Here is a 14,188-nt window from a genome sequence, read left to right as displayed (position 1 = left end):
TTACCATAGTTTTTTCTGCGTTACATCAAGTGCTTTGGTAGGTGTCAGGAGGGCACATATTACTCTCTGATTGGTTCTCATATTTGAAAACGTTAAGGCAGCTTTCAGCTCTGCCCATATTCAGACAGTATATTTCCATTAACAGAAACACTCCTTACGAGTAATTGAGTAAAAAGAAATATTCGACACAAGTCGTCGTCTTTCACTAATGACGTAATGTTAATGGCTGCTGTGATGTCACCTTTTGCTATAAATATTCAAAGTTTGATTGTCAGTTGGCGAAGCCAACGAATGTGAAAGCAAAAAACCAGACTGTGGTGACAGGCCGTTCTGTAGTTAAACCAGTTTCATAAAATCACCAATAACATCACGCCATAGTCGCCATGTTGTTTACGATGTTTATCACGTGTTTCCAACGTCAACAGTCAAAGCCGACTATTAGTACTGAATAATCCTCAGTCCGAGTATTTTCGTTCCATATATGTTAGGTAATGTACGTGATTAATTTGGTGAAAGACATCTCCTAAGAGTATGTCTATAACATACAGCTTGCTTCCATCTTAAAACTATATTTTAAATAGTAGGAAGCATAGGAATGGAGAATGCAATGTTTCAGACAGACCCGGCTTGAGCCTGGAAACTGTTAATGATGACGATAATTATGTCCCCACTACATTAACCTATTACTGGTCTGCACATTGTTAATAGCGCTTCTGATTAAGCCTGGATATTAATATTTCCCGTAACCATAATCTCCACTATAAGTTCGGAGTTACGCAGCGGAAAACAGATAGGAGGTGCCCCGTTGTCTTACTTAAAACATGAGTTAACAGATATTGAAATTTGTTTGAGTTTAATGGTAGGCTATATTACTTACCAGTGACGAGGGTACGACCATACCAGTTCCCGCGGTTGGTTATGAAGAAAGTTATTTCCCGATGTTATAATAAGGAAGCGTCATCTTATGAACCGGTAATTGTTTCCATCTTTTTAGTACTTGAAAATTTAACGTAGCATCGTGATCTTTGCTGTTGACTGTGCACAGATGCCGCACATGCCGAACAATCGAATCCGCTGTGAGACAGTTGAGCGTAAGAACTTAAAATTCCATGGAATTTACACGCTTGCTAAAGAATATTAATATTTCTGTTCTTACGTTATATCTGACTTTGTACTAACTGGGTGGCTAATGATTTCACCAACAGTCTCTGTTACAAAAGCATACCGAAAATTTATATTGCATTTGTTCACTCAAGACTGACTTACACAATCCGTTCTCTGCTTTCTGTAACGGCATTTTCTTGTATGTAACTATAAGGTTAAGAAACATGCAAATATCGCCTTTAGTGGTCTCTTACGTTCATTGAAATGGAGAGTGAGAGGTAATGAAGGATTTCTGTAATAATTTAATGAAAAATATAGCATTTTACATTAAGTATAGTTTTAATAAGCTGCAGTTATTGATGGCCAAACATGTGAAACACCTTCTCAGCTGTTCCTTCGTTCTAGGATTGATCATTATATTGAACACTCATGGCGTTATCAGTTCCATGAAAACCGCTGTTGTCAGTCAAAGATATTATGATTCCTTTGTTATGTAGCGCTTCATATTATCCTGCAAGTAAACAAACAGATACATTAGCATATAACTGATATACGAGAGAATCTACCAGAACATTACATATCTACATTTAATTACATGAAGAACTCATGATACAATGCCTTCAGGCTTCAGTAAAGCAAGGCGATCATAGATATCATAATAGATCTACTTGTACGCTACGGGTTTAATACGTTGTTCAAATGGCTCTGAGCACTATGGGACTTAACATCTATGGTCAGCAGAACTTAGAACTACTTAAACCTAACTAGCCTAAGGACATCACACACATCCATGTCCGAGGCAGGATTCGAACCCGCGGCCGTAGCGGTCACGTGGTTCCAGACTGAAACGCCTAGAACCGCACGGCGACACCGGCCGGCTTTAATACGTCCTAGGCATCATAAAACACTTATCTCTGTAGCCGTCGACATCGTGCAGTACAAACGAACTGACAGTCGTACACCATAGAGAAAAAACAGTGCATCGAAAAGCAGCTTTATATTCATGAAAGTAGCTTACCGGATTTCCTAAACTCCGCAAGCATTTCATGGCATCATGGGAGTTGATGCATTCATCGTCTTCACCTGGAAAAGATGACAAACAAACGTGTCAGTCTCAGGAATAATTGCGCAGCTTGGTTTTAGATGAAGTCTCTCTTGTGACAACGCCATTTAATTATTATTGGTTTGTTTTGTTCATTGATTATTTATTCAGGCATCGCCAACGAGGTAATATCAAATATTTAGTATTTTTGCGTCTTTTTGCATTAGCGTGCTACAGTTTTCTCTCAAATTTGGAATCCTTTCACTGACGAAACTCCTTCCACTAGATCATGATTGAATAAAAAAATACTGACGTACGAGAGAAAAATCTCTTTTGTAACGAACGAGAGCCAAACGTAAAGCCGTTCAACGTTGTCAGTACAGCCTACAGTATAATTTCTGGTATCACTTTCTCAAGTAAATTCCTATATGCGTTTTCAGTGAGAAAATCATCACCTAACTGAGTCCAAGGAGATCGGCAATTCGTCAACGTGGTTGGCATGGTTAAACTATAAATCGGGAATCACTATTTTCACTTCATAATAATTCTTCAGTTGCTTAGATTTATTCATTTTGATTTTAAGGCACAGTCATATCTGCTAAATGTCGATATAGGAATACTGTTAAAATAGCATTGACTCTATATACATTGAAGGGAAAAATCGCAACACCAAAAAGTAATTAATGTAGAGCAAGGAAATCTCTGGAATAAATTTTTCTAGGTATCGAATTAAGTTGATTAACATTGAAGATCAGAGGTTAATGTGAGCGCGAGACAAGCCGTTGCAAATTTGAAATGCTGTTACGCTAATAACCGGTGTAACCGCCAGACTTTTGGATGGAAACATGCAGACGTGCGTGCGTCACTTTCTGGGAGGGAGTTTCATGCCTGTTGCACTTGGTCGGTCAATACAGGGGCTGTAAAAGCTGTTTGTGGATGACGCTGGAGTTGTCCTCCGATGATGTCTCGTATATGCTCGATTACAGACGGATTTGGCGATCGAGCAGGCCAAGGCAAAATGTCGTCACTCTGAAGAGCACGTTGGGCTACAACAACGGTAGGTGGGTGAGCGTTATCCTGTTGGAGAATACCACCTGGATTGCTATTCATGAAGACGTCGAATCACCTTACTCACGTACAAATTTGCAATCTACGCGTGATAACCACGAGAGTGCTCCTGCTGTCATCTGAAATCACACTCCAGGTGTGTATCCAGTGTGTCTAGCACGAAGATAGATTGATTGCAGGCCGTCAACTAGCCTCTTTCTAACCAACAAACGACCATCACTGGCACCAACGCAGGGACAACTTTCATCGGAAACCACAACAGACCTCCACCGTGCCATCCAATGTGCTCTCACTCGGCATAATTGAAGTCGCAAACGGCGGTGGTTTGGGATCAGTGGAATTCACGCTACAGGGCGTCTGGCTCGGAGCTGTCCTTCGAGTAACCAATTAGCAGCAGTTCGTTGTTTCACTGTCGTGACAACTGCTGTTCAAATTGCTGATACACATGCAGTACGATGCGTCAATGACATACGTCGTACATAGTGATCGTCCCTCTTGGTAGCACCGTGTGACTGTCCGGAGCCCGGTCTTCTTGCGACCGTACATTCACGTGACGACAGCTGTACGGTGACTAAATTCCAGCCAAGTCTTGCTGCAGTGTCGCAGAAGGAACATCCACTTTCACGTAAGCCTATTACACTCAGTGTGGCGTATTTGTCCCCTTAAAGGCATCCTTGCCTAACATCGACTCACCATGTCCAGTCTCAAAGGTAACTAACACTCACGACCGTTACAGCGTGTATTAAAAGAAAACCAGATTTGCATTCTCATTATCATGCTACTAGCGCCACCCATATACTACACTACTGGCCATTAAAATTGCTACACCAAGAAGAAATACAGATGATAAACGGGTATTTATTGGACAAATATATTATACTAGAACTGACATGTGATTACATTTTCAAGCAATTTGGGAGCACAGATCCTGAGAAATCAGTACCCAGAACAACCACCTCTGGCCGTAATAACGGCCTTTATACGCCTGGGCATTGAGTCAGACAGAACTTGGATGGCGTGTACAGGTACAGCTGCCCATGCAGCCTGAACACAATACCACAGATTATCAAGAGTAGTAGCTGGCGTATTGTGACGAGCCATTTGCTCGGCCACCATTGACCAGACGTTTTCAATTGGTGAGAGATCTGGATAATGTGCTGGGCAGGGCAGCAGTTGAACATTTTCTGTATCCAGAAAGGCCCGTACAGGAACTGCAACATATGGTCGTCCATTATCCTGCTGAAATGTAGGGTTTCGCAGGGATCGAATAACGGGTAGAGCCACGGGTCGTAACACATCTGAAATGTAACGTCCACTGTTCAAAGTGCCGTCAATGCGAACAAGAGGTGACCGAGACGTTTAACCAATGGCACCCCATACCATCACGCCGGGTGATACGCCAATATGGCGATGACGGATACACGCTTCCAATGTGCGTTCACCGCAATGGCGTCAAACTCGGATGCAACCATCATGATGCTGTAAACAGAACCTAGATTCATCCAAAAATATGACGTTTTGCCATTCGTGCACCCAGGTTCGTCGTTGAGTACACCATCGCAGGCGCTCCTGCCTGTGATGCAGCGTCAAGGGTAACCGCAGTCATGGTCTCCGAGCTCATAGTCCATACTGCTGCAAACGTCGTCGAACTGTTCGTGCAGATGGTTGTTGTCTTGCAAACGTCTCCATCTGTTGACTCGGAGACCGAGACGTGGCTGCACGATCAGTTACAGCCATGCGGATAAGATGCCTGTCATCTCGACTGCTAGTGATACGAGGCCGTTGAGATCCAGCACGGCGTTCCGTATTACCCTCCTGAACCTACCGATTCCATATTCTGCGAACAGTCATCGGATCTCGACCAACACGAGCAGCAATGTCGCGATACGATAAACCGCAATCGCGATAGGCTACAATCCGACCTTTGTCAAAGTCGGAAACGTGATGGTATGTATTTCTCCTCCATCACGAGGTACCGCAACAACGTTTCACCAGGCAACGCCGGTCAACTGCTGTTTGTGTATGAGAAATCGGCTGGAAACTTTCCTCATGTCAGCACGCTGTAGGTGTCGCCACCGGCGCCAACCTTGTGTGAATGCTCAGAAAAGCTAATCATTTTCATATCACAGCATCTTCTACCTGTCGGTTAAATTTTGCGTCTGTAGCACGTCATCTTCGTGGTGTAGCAGTTTTAATGGCCAGTAGTGTAATTGGAATAGACGTCATCTTTCATATGTAGAATCGTGTCTCTTAGTGCTGCGATTTTTTTCTGTCTGTGTATGTGTGAGGTTAACATATTAAGTGCCCATATTATTTATTGTTTTCCACTTATAATAAAATGTGCTCTCGAACAAGATTTCAAAACACGTTGGGCAGATGTGTCCACTTTCCCACCTACTCTTCCATAGTGTTCAAAAAGCCGAGAATATGATGGCCCTGGTTGTCGCACGTATTTACAAAACTTCGCTCTCGGGCATGAGGTGGTTGAAGCGGGGGCAAACAAATAGTTCGCTCAAAAGTTTAAGAGCTGTTCTTTCAAAAAGTCATAACTGCGTACTATCAGAAATGTGGTCCAAAATTTCGCCAGGGGTCGTTTCCTGCGGCTGATATTTTGCGCGTGTTTTTTCTCCTGAAAATGTGAGTGCTGTCTTAGGAGACAGATGCAAAATTCTGGGGAACAGCAATAACTTAAAAATTCTACGAAAATAAGTATTTCGAAACCTTTAGCTCAAGTTTAACCAAGAAATGTGTTGCATCTGAGAAAAATCCAAAAGAAAATTCGGAAAATCAGTGGAACAATAACAGGGGAGGCACAGAGTTCTAAAAACATCCGAAACTGTAACCGATAAAAAAATGTGCTTGTAACAATGTAGAAAATAGCAACGCATTATTAACAACGTCCGCCCCTGGTAGCTGAGTGGTCAGCGCGACAGACTGTCAATCCAAAGGGCCCGGGTTCGATTCCCGGCTGGGTCGGAGATTTTCTCCGCTCAGGGACTGGGTGTTGTATCGTCCTAATCATCATCATTTCATCCCCATCGACGCGCAAGTCGCCAAAGTGGCGTCAAATCGAAAGACTTGCACCAGGCGAGCGGTCTACCCGACGGGAGGCGCTCGTCACACGACATTTCATTTCATTTCATTATTAACAAACATATGTAAAAGTGGACCGTCGAAAACAAACATGAAACCTGCAAAGAACATGTAATCTTTCAAACTATACCAAACTCTACGGAAGAAACGGTGAATGTGTCAGCTGTTGTCAAGCTTGGAGCGAATTTCGGAAACGTGATCAGCAATATAGTAAAAGAATGTGCCAATTCTACTATAGCTAAAGAATGTGACAATTCTACTAAAAGTGAATCTGTTGTTCTCATAGCGGAATCAAACGGTATTTGTTATAATGAAATAAGTGCATTTGTAAGAAATTGGCCATTATCTTGTAGTTGCGACTACACATGTGATAGCTAGGAATGTACCTCTGAGATCTGATTTGTATTAATAATGAAATTCGACAAACGCATAAAAAATCAAGACACTCCCACTCGAAGTTTAAAGAGGAAGGGATTTTTGAAGTCAACAGTTACGAAAAATCTAGTTTCACAATGCAACAAATTCTTGATGAAATAATGCGCGAAAGCAGTTGTGGAAACAAACAAACCATCGCCCTAAACACTTACAAGCAGGGGAACTAGCGAAAGGGGCCAATTCCAACGGGATCTCGCCCAATAGTAACAATCCAGAACAAGTACTGAGTTCACAAGTGATTCGCATAGGAGTATACTTTACGCAGACTGAAACTTACACGAGAATAATCTATCATTTCTTCAACATGATGTACAGGATCTAGGAAACAAAACAGATGTTTTTGAATCGGTTACCAAAGTAATGGCTCCACATGTTGTTGCTCTTACACAACATCAGATTTCTAAAGATAAAGTAAAACATTTAAAATCAAAAGGCTATAACCTATCAACAGTCTACCGTAGAAGCCACACTAAAGGTAGTGGTGTTGCCATTTACTCAAGAAAAATTGCTTTGTATAAAGAAGTTTTATTTATCCTTCCTTCGAACAGTGCTAGACCTGCAAGTTTCGCAGGAGAACTTCAGCGAAGTTTGTATGATAAGAAATGAGGTATTGGAGACAGTATAGATTCGAGGACGGCCTCTGAGCCGTTCTTGAGTCGATAGAGCACTTGGTCATAAAAGCAAAGGTCCCGAGTTCGAGTCTTGGTCTGGCTCACAGTGATGATCGTGCAGGAAGTTTGAAGTTCTGCGTTTATAAAGATTTCGAAACTGGAATTGTTAAATTCACGTTTTGCACTGCCCGTTTCCTTGTTGTAGGTATATACAAATCTCCTTGTGGAAATTTTTATGCTTTCCTGAAAGCACTTGATGGAGTTCTGAATGAATTAATGTCAGGTCGTAGAAATGTAAATTTCATCACACCTGGAATCAGAAAATCAACGTTTTACATAACTGTCAGAGAAGCTAAGATTTTGCAGACTGTATTCCACGAGATTAAGGACCTAGCTGGACTAGTACACACTAAAATAGAAAACACACAGCCGTCCAGTAGATCATATTAAAACAAATTATGAGCACATCATCTGAGCAAACACCATAAATCGTCACTTCTCACATCATATAGGTCAGACACTAGTGCTAAAATGTAATACCAAGTTCAAACCCAGAAAAGTGGTCGAGAACGTGAGAATAACATCCGCAAACGACATTGTTAAGCTAGGACATAGTTCAACTTAGGAATCTTGGTAGTCAGTTATTATTAGCATTGGTGTCAACAATAAATGGAACATTTTCTTAGAACTTTGACTAAGCCAATAAATAGCACTTGTACCATCCAACTAAAATAGGTGAGTGCTTTAAACATACACCTATAAAATCATAAACTATGCCGTTACATATTAAAACTAAAGACCTGAAAGAAAGAATGGAAAAAACGTTTATCTTGCACAGACAAACTCCGAGTTTCATAAAGAAGTCTAGAAGCAGTACACAATCAGAACCACAAAGAAGTGAGGATATTAAAAGGAGAAAGAATTATTCAACAGACACGAAGGTCAGATAACGTGTCAATTTCCCGCTGGTCAACTGTAAACGAAATCAGAATCAACACAACAGAAGCTAATTTAAATAATGTCGAATTAACTGCGAATAATAATGCCATTCTCGAGCCTCTTGTAGTTAGAAAGATTTTTCGTGATTACTTTACAGATACTGCCGAAAATTATGTCTACAAGAGGCCGGATACACAGCATACATAAGCACGAGAGACATTTTGCAGCTTATTTACAGCCTCAGAAAGACTGCCTTCTTCCAGCGCCGACCCGTCACGTGATGGGAAGGCCACCACTCCACCTCTTACCAAAATTTCACCTCTTCTTTTGACTCCGGTGTGATGGAGGTCAGAACCGCGATGCACAGTTAACATCACTCGTTTTTCTTATGCGCGGCCGAGGAAAGCATTTCGAGCACATTGTGGCTCAGTATCGACGCGCATACAGGAGTCAATGAACCCACTCCTTCCCTTAGGGCAACAGTCACACCCAATTCGCGATCGAAAACGACAGTTGGCTGTGCGATGAACAGTAGGACGACGTAACCTTTATCACTGCCAACACCCCCAGGAAGATTCAACCCTTCTCCAAGGATATCTTGTGCCTTCAAGTCCATCGAACATCATCACAATAGTTTGGAGTGTAGCCCGACCACAATTTTGCCTCTGGTAGGTTGGGTGAAACCACTGCGGACCGCTCAAAACCATTCGAAAAATCTGTACGTGGTCCGAAGCGGCAAAGGGTGCGTATGCTTTTCCAGCACTCGTGTGTCACACACTCCTGTGACATGAAAATTGGGGTGCGGGGAGCGGTGCGACATTGGGACATGAGTGAAAAAGATGACAGAGAGTCCCTCTAAGACATCTCAGTTCGGCAGCACCGTCTGTGCCAGTTGCTCACCTCTGTTGAGCACTTCAAAAATCTACCACACCTGTCAACGCTACTGTGGCAACATTATTGCAGTGCTATACTCCTTTCCCATTTGTGTCTTTTCAGGGGTGCATTTTTATGGGTGGCAATACGAGACGGCATCGAACTGTGCAGGTGGACAAGCCCTTGCAAAGGAGGGTATTCGTCGAACGGGTTTGCCTGTCGGTTCCCCCACTTAAATCCCATCGTGCGCGTGTGGCGCGTCGTGGAGGCGTATTGCGGCTCGTCCACGTGCACTGACGACCATCCAATAGTTGTCAACAGTGATTTCGAGGAAACCATCATGTACCACGGTGTTTTCAATGTAATTATTGCTTTTGAATAAAAATGCCTTTTCTGTTCGTCTTATTGTGAATTTCTTTCAATTCCCTTGCAGTTCTTAAAATGTATCGTCCAAGTTTCATCCAGCTGCGATACTTGGCGTCGACACTCATGCGACAGCTACTTTCGTACTTACGTTTTGCACACCACTGCATCTCGCAGCAGTACACTTAATGAGATAAATACAAGCGTTTTGAGCGACTTCAATTGCATCATAAACCTTTGTGTCATGTTATCTCATTTATGTTGTGTCAAAACTCCATCACATTCTTCGCTAATACCATCATACTCGGTAGTTAATACCTCATTACCTCTAATTCTTGTTTTCTAATGATATATCGAGACCTAAGTCGAAACAAGACCCAGAGAGTAGACAACATTCCATTAGAACTCCTGACACCCTTGGGACAGCCAGTCCTGACAAAACTCTACCATCTGGTGAGCAAAATGTATGAGACAGGCGAAATACCCTCATACTTCAAGAAGAATATAATAATTCCAATCCCAAAGAAAGCAGCTGTTGACAGATATAAAAATTACTGAACTATTAGTTTAATAAGTCACAGCTGCAAAATACTAACACGAATTCTTAACAGACGAATGGAAAAACTGGTAGAAGCCGACCTCGACGAAGATCAGTTTGGATTTCGCAGAAAAGTTGGGACACGTGAGGCGATACTGACCCTACGACTTATCTTAGAAAATAGATTAAGGAAAGGCAAATCTACATTTCTAGCATTTGTGGCCTTAGAGAAAGCTTTTGACAATGTTGACTGGAACACTCTCTTTCAAATTCTAATGGTGGCAGGGGTAAAATACAGGGAGCGAAAGGCTATTTACAATTTGTACAGAAACCAGATGGCAGTTATAAGAGTAGAGGGGCATGAAAGGGAAGTAGTGGTTGGGAAAGGAGTGAGACAGGGTTGTAGCCTATCCACGATGTTATTCAATCTGTATATTGAGCAAGCAGTAAAGGAAACAAAAGAAAAATTCGGAGTAGGTATTAAAATCCATGGAGAAGAAATAAAAACTTTAAGGTTCGCCGATGACAATGTAATTCTGTCAGAGATAGCAAAGGACTTGTAAGAGCAGTTGAACGGAATGGACAGTGTCCTGAAAGGAGGATATAAGATGAATATCAACAAAAGCAAAACGAGGATAATGGAATGTAATCAAGTTAACTCGGGTGATGCAGAGGGAATTAGATTAGGAAATGAGACACTTAAAGTGGTAAAGGAGTTTTGCTATTTGGGGAGCAAAATAACTGATGATGGTCGAAGTAGAGAGGATATAAAATGGAGACTGGCAATGGCAAGGAAAGCGTTTCTGAAGAAGAGAAATTTGTTATGATCGAGTATTGATTTTAAGTGTCAGGAAGTCGTTTTTAAAAGTATTTGTATGGAGTGTAGCCATATGTGGAAGTGAAACATGGATGATAAATAGTTTCGACAAGAAAAGAATAGAAGCTTTTGAAATGTGGTGCTACAGAAGAATGCTGAAGATTAGATGGGTGGATCACATAACTAATGAGGAGGTATTGAATAGAATTGGGGAGAAGAGGGGTTTGTGGCACAGCTTGACTAGAAGAAGGGATCGATTGGTAGTACAGGTTCTGAGGCATCAAGGGATCACCAATTTAGCATTGGAGGGCAGCGTGGAGGGTAAAAATCGTAGGGGGAGACCAAGAGATGAATACATCAAGCAGATTCAGAAGGATGCAGGTTGCAGTAGGTACTGGGAGATGAAGCAGCTTGCACAGGATAAAGTAGCATGGAAAGCTGCATCAAACCAGTCTCAGGACTGAAGACCACAACAACAACAACAACATCCAGAGACGGACACATAATAAGGATCAGTTTGAGTCAGTCTGTGGTTTTCGGTCCTTACAGCTTAAACGTGTGGCGCGGATCGACATACAGTACGTACCTTCGAATTCGCAGCCCTCGAGATCCCGCGTCACTGCATCCGTGTCGATCGTGTATCTGTCCTCGGACCCTTCCGAAGCCATCTGAAGCGTCGCTTTCAGCACCGTCACGATATTTTCCACCGCAACTCCGCCACCGTCTTTAAGCTGTTAAATAGACAGCCACATAGGCCATTAACTAGTCACTGAGAGTGTAAGCGACAGAGCTGTAGTATTTAATATACGTAGTAAATTATGTCTTAAGGTTAACTTAATGTTAAGATCTACTCATTGACTATTTGCATTGCTGTTATACGATATTTTCACTTTTTTCTCTTTTCCTAATTACAACTCTTAGCCTACTTCACAGATCTACGAACACAACAAAAGGAACACATACGTGTTTGCAAATTTACTTGTTATTTTAGCGATAAGACTGGAGCTAATCTGTAACGAAATTCTCCCTATTTTCTTACATTATTTGTTTGTTTAGTACTAGTTTATTTCATCTCTTTACCTTCAACTTGACTGAAGTCACTGGGACGTCTAATTTCCTAACAATGAATCTGTTCGCAATTTGAGAAGATCCCCAAGAAAGTAAATCTTGTCATGAGAGAAGAACACGGAGCCGTGTATCGACTCGTGCTACACCTTGTGTTTAGATTCCATTGGTTTTCGTTTTCTTCCCCTGACATGTTTGTTTGATATGTTGTCTGTCATTAAGTGACTGTTTGGTTGTCTTTTCCCTCTGCTATCGATATCTGCGTTTTTGCTTCCGGGAAACTGCTATGGAGGAAGTGAGATCTTTGACCGGTTGTAACCTGGTGTGGTGGTGCGGAAGTAGGGGCGTTGCGCGCAGAGAGAGTGTGGTGGACACGGTAGGGCAGTGTGGCTCTCCAGCGCTAAGCAGGCGTGGTCGGTTGTACCGAGTCGCCACGTGATGTATGTCGGTTGTGTGTAACGAGCGGGTCGAGTTGGCGGAAGAGCTCCCCCGCGTGTTGGTTGTATACAGAATCGCCCAACGATTAGTTGCTGTTCATTTCGCCTTGGTTGGACGTTAACAAGCTTCCTCCGTTTCAACACTGGAGTTTAAAAGGAGACACTTAGCATGAAGGAGCGGTCACTACCCGTCAACGTTGCAGAGAAGACGTGAACTCCGGTGACAGAGCGTGTTCTCGCGCGACCGTGGTGTGTTGGATACGCTGGCGATGCGTGCGCGGTCTGATGTGTGGATCCTTGCCATCGGAGGTCGTGTATTGCCTGTTAGAGCATAATTGCAAGTTAAGTTGGTGGAAGGTTTAATAATTAAGTTATAATTTTGTGTAACCAGCATCTCTTCTGCCTTGTGGCCCACGGTGACCTGGTTTCCTGTCCCTGACACTGGTGTAATTGAAGACAGTGATACTTCCTCCTCCTCCTCTCGCTACTGTCAGATGGGAGGTGTAGTTTTGGCAGTTTAATTTTTTCGCTATTTTGTCATGGGTTATGAGTAAAGTCATGCTTCTTGTTGGTTGATCATGTGGTCGCTCGTTAAGGACTGTGTGGTGTAATGTTTCCTTGCACGAGGTTAGCTCTAATTCTGTCAGCAAGGTAAGCCATCTTATAACAAGTTTTCGCTGGCTAAAAGTAGGTGCAGTGACTAGCCTGAGAGTGGCAATTGTGTTTATGGGCGCATTTAAATTAGTCAGTATTCTGTCTAGCCTGAGCATCCCTGAGTGGGTGATCTGTGGCCGCCTTACACAGGTTCGTAATATCAGTTATGTTCTAAAGATATTCCAGGACACTTTTGTTTGAAAAAAATTTTTAAATTCCTCCAAGTTTGTAAATTTTTTTATTGCCATTAATCGTGTGTTTGAGACCTGTTCAATTTTCTTTTAATGGCGGTGTTGGAAGCTTCACTACCTCACCGTACTTTATTAACAAAGTTCTGTATTTACGTTATTAGCCTGTTTACTAATGTTCTCCAAATATTTTCAAATTGTTGTATTGCTATAAATTACTTTGATTGGCGTTAGCGGCGTGTTTTAAAAGGTTGTTTATTGCCGTACTGCTAGCTTCTGTAAGATACGAATAAGACATTTGTTAAAATCTCAACTCGACAGTAAACTACTAGAAATTTGGCCCCGTTTCCCAATTTGTGGTGTGGCTTGTAGTAACCGTAACCACAGTGTGTCACACATAATATATGTTTGCAAGAAAAGCGCTGTAGTAATGTTCCTTCCACAGATTCTAAGTTGAATGGTCTCATGAACGTGGGAGAAATCTGCGAAAAATTTCGCTTAAACAATAAGAACATATTTGACACAAAACACACACATGTATTGTCTGAGGAGCATATGATGATTTTTAAGGCATCGGAGACACTCATTATCAAGCGTATAAGCAACGTACAACGTTCATTTGCACTGAGCACTTTGCTACACTGAAAATGTGTAGAAGCCAATTTTTGAAAAAGACTCACGTTACTTGATTTTACTAAAAACATACACAACAATTAGTTCTCCTACGAAATTCTTTAATGGAGAAGGAGTTTGCCTCTAACAAATCCTTAGGCTCTTATTAATATGAACTTTAGTAACTGGTTCTAAACAGAAATACACTCCTGGAAATGGAAAAAAGAACACATTGACACCGGTGTGTCAGACCCACCATACTTGCTCCGGACACTGCGAGAGGGCTGTACAAGCAATGATCACACGCACGGCACAGCGTACACACCAGGAACCGCGGTGTTGGCCGTCG

At 42.1% G+C, this 14,188-nt stretch overlaps 1 protein-coding gene across 1 annotated transcript in view; it reads right to left on the bottom strand.

Moving 5' to 3' along the window:
• Nucleotides 1-1,383: 1,383 nt before the first annotated feature.
• LOC124777492 overlaps nucleotides 1,384-14,188 on the bottom strand; it is an 83,754-nt gene continuing 70,949 nt past the window's right edge. Inside the window, exons 5-7 of the mRNA XM_047252930.1 lie at nucleotides 11,470-11,614; nucleotides 2,123-2,187; nucleotides 1,384-1,615 (exon numbers count right to left, since the gene is read on the bottom strand). Coding sequence (XP_047108886.1) covers nucleotides 1,580-1,615; nucleotides 2,123-2,187; nucleotides 11,470-11,614 — 246 coding nt within the window. The 3' untranslated portion in view covers nucleotides 1,384-1,579. The remainder of the gene's footprint in view (nucleotides 1,616-2,122; nucleotides 2,188-11,469; nucleotides 11,615-14,188) is intronic.

The sequence above is a fragment of the Schistocerca piceifrons genome, chromosome 2 (assembly GCF_021461385.2).
Source record: "Schistocerca piceifrons isolate TAMUIC-IGC-003096 chromosome 2, iqSchPice1.1, whole genome shotgun sequence".
Lineage (NCBI taxonomy): Eukaryota > Metazoa > Arthropoda > Insecta > Orthoptera > Acrididae > Schistocerca > Schistocerca piceifrons.
Note: the sequence above shows the minus strand (reverse complement) of the source record. Positions and strands in the feature narration are given on the sequence as shown.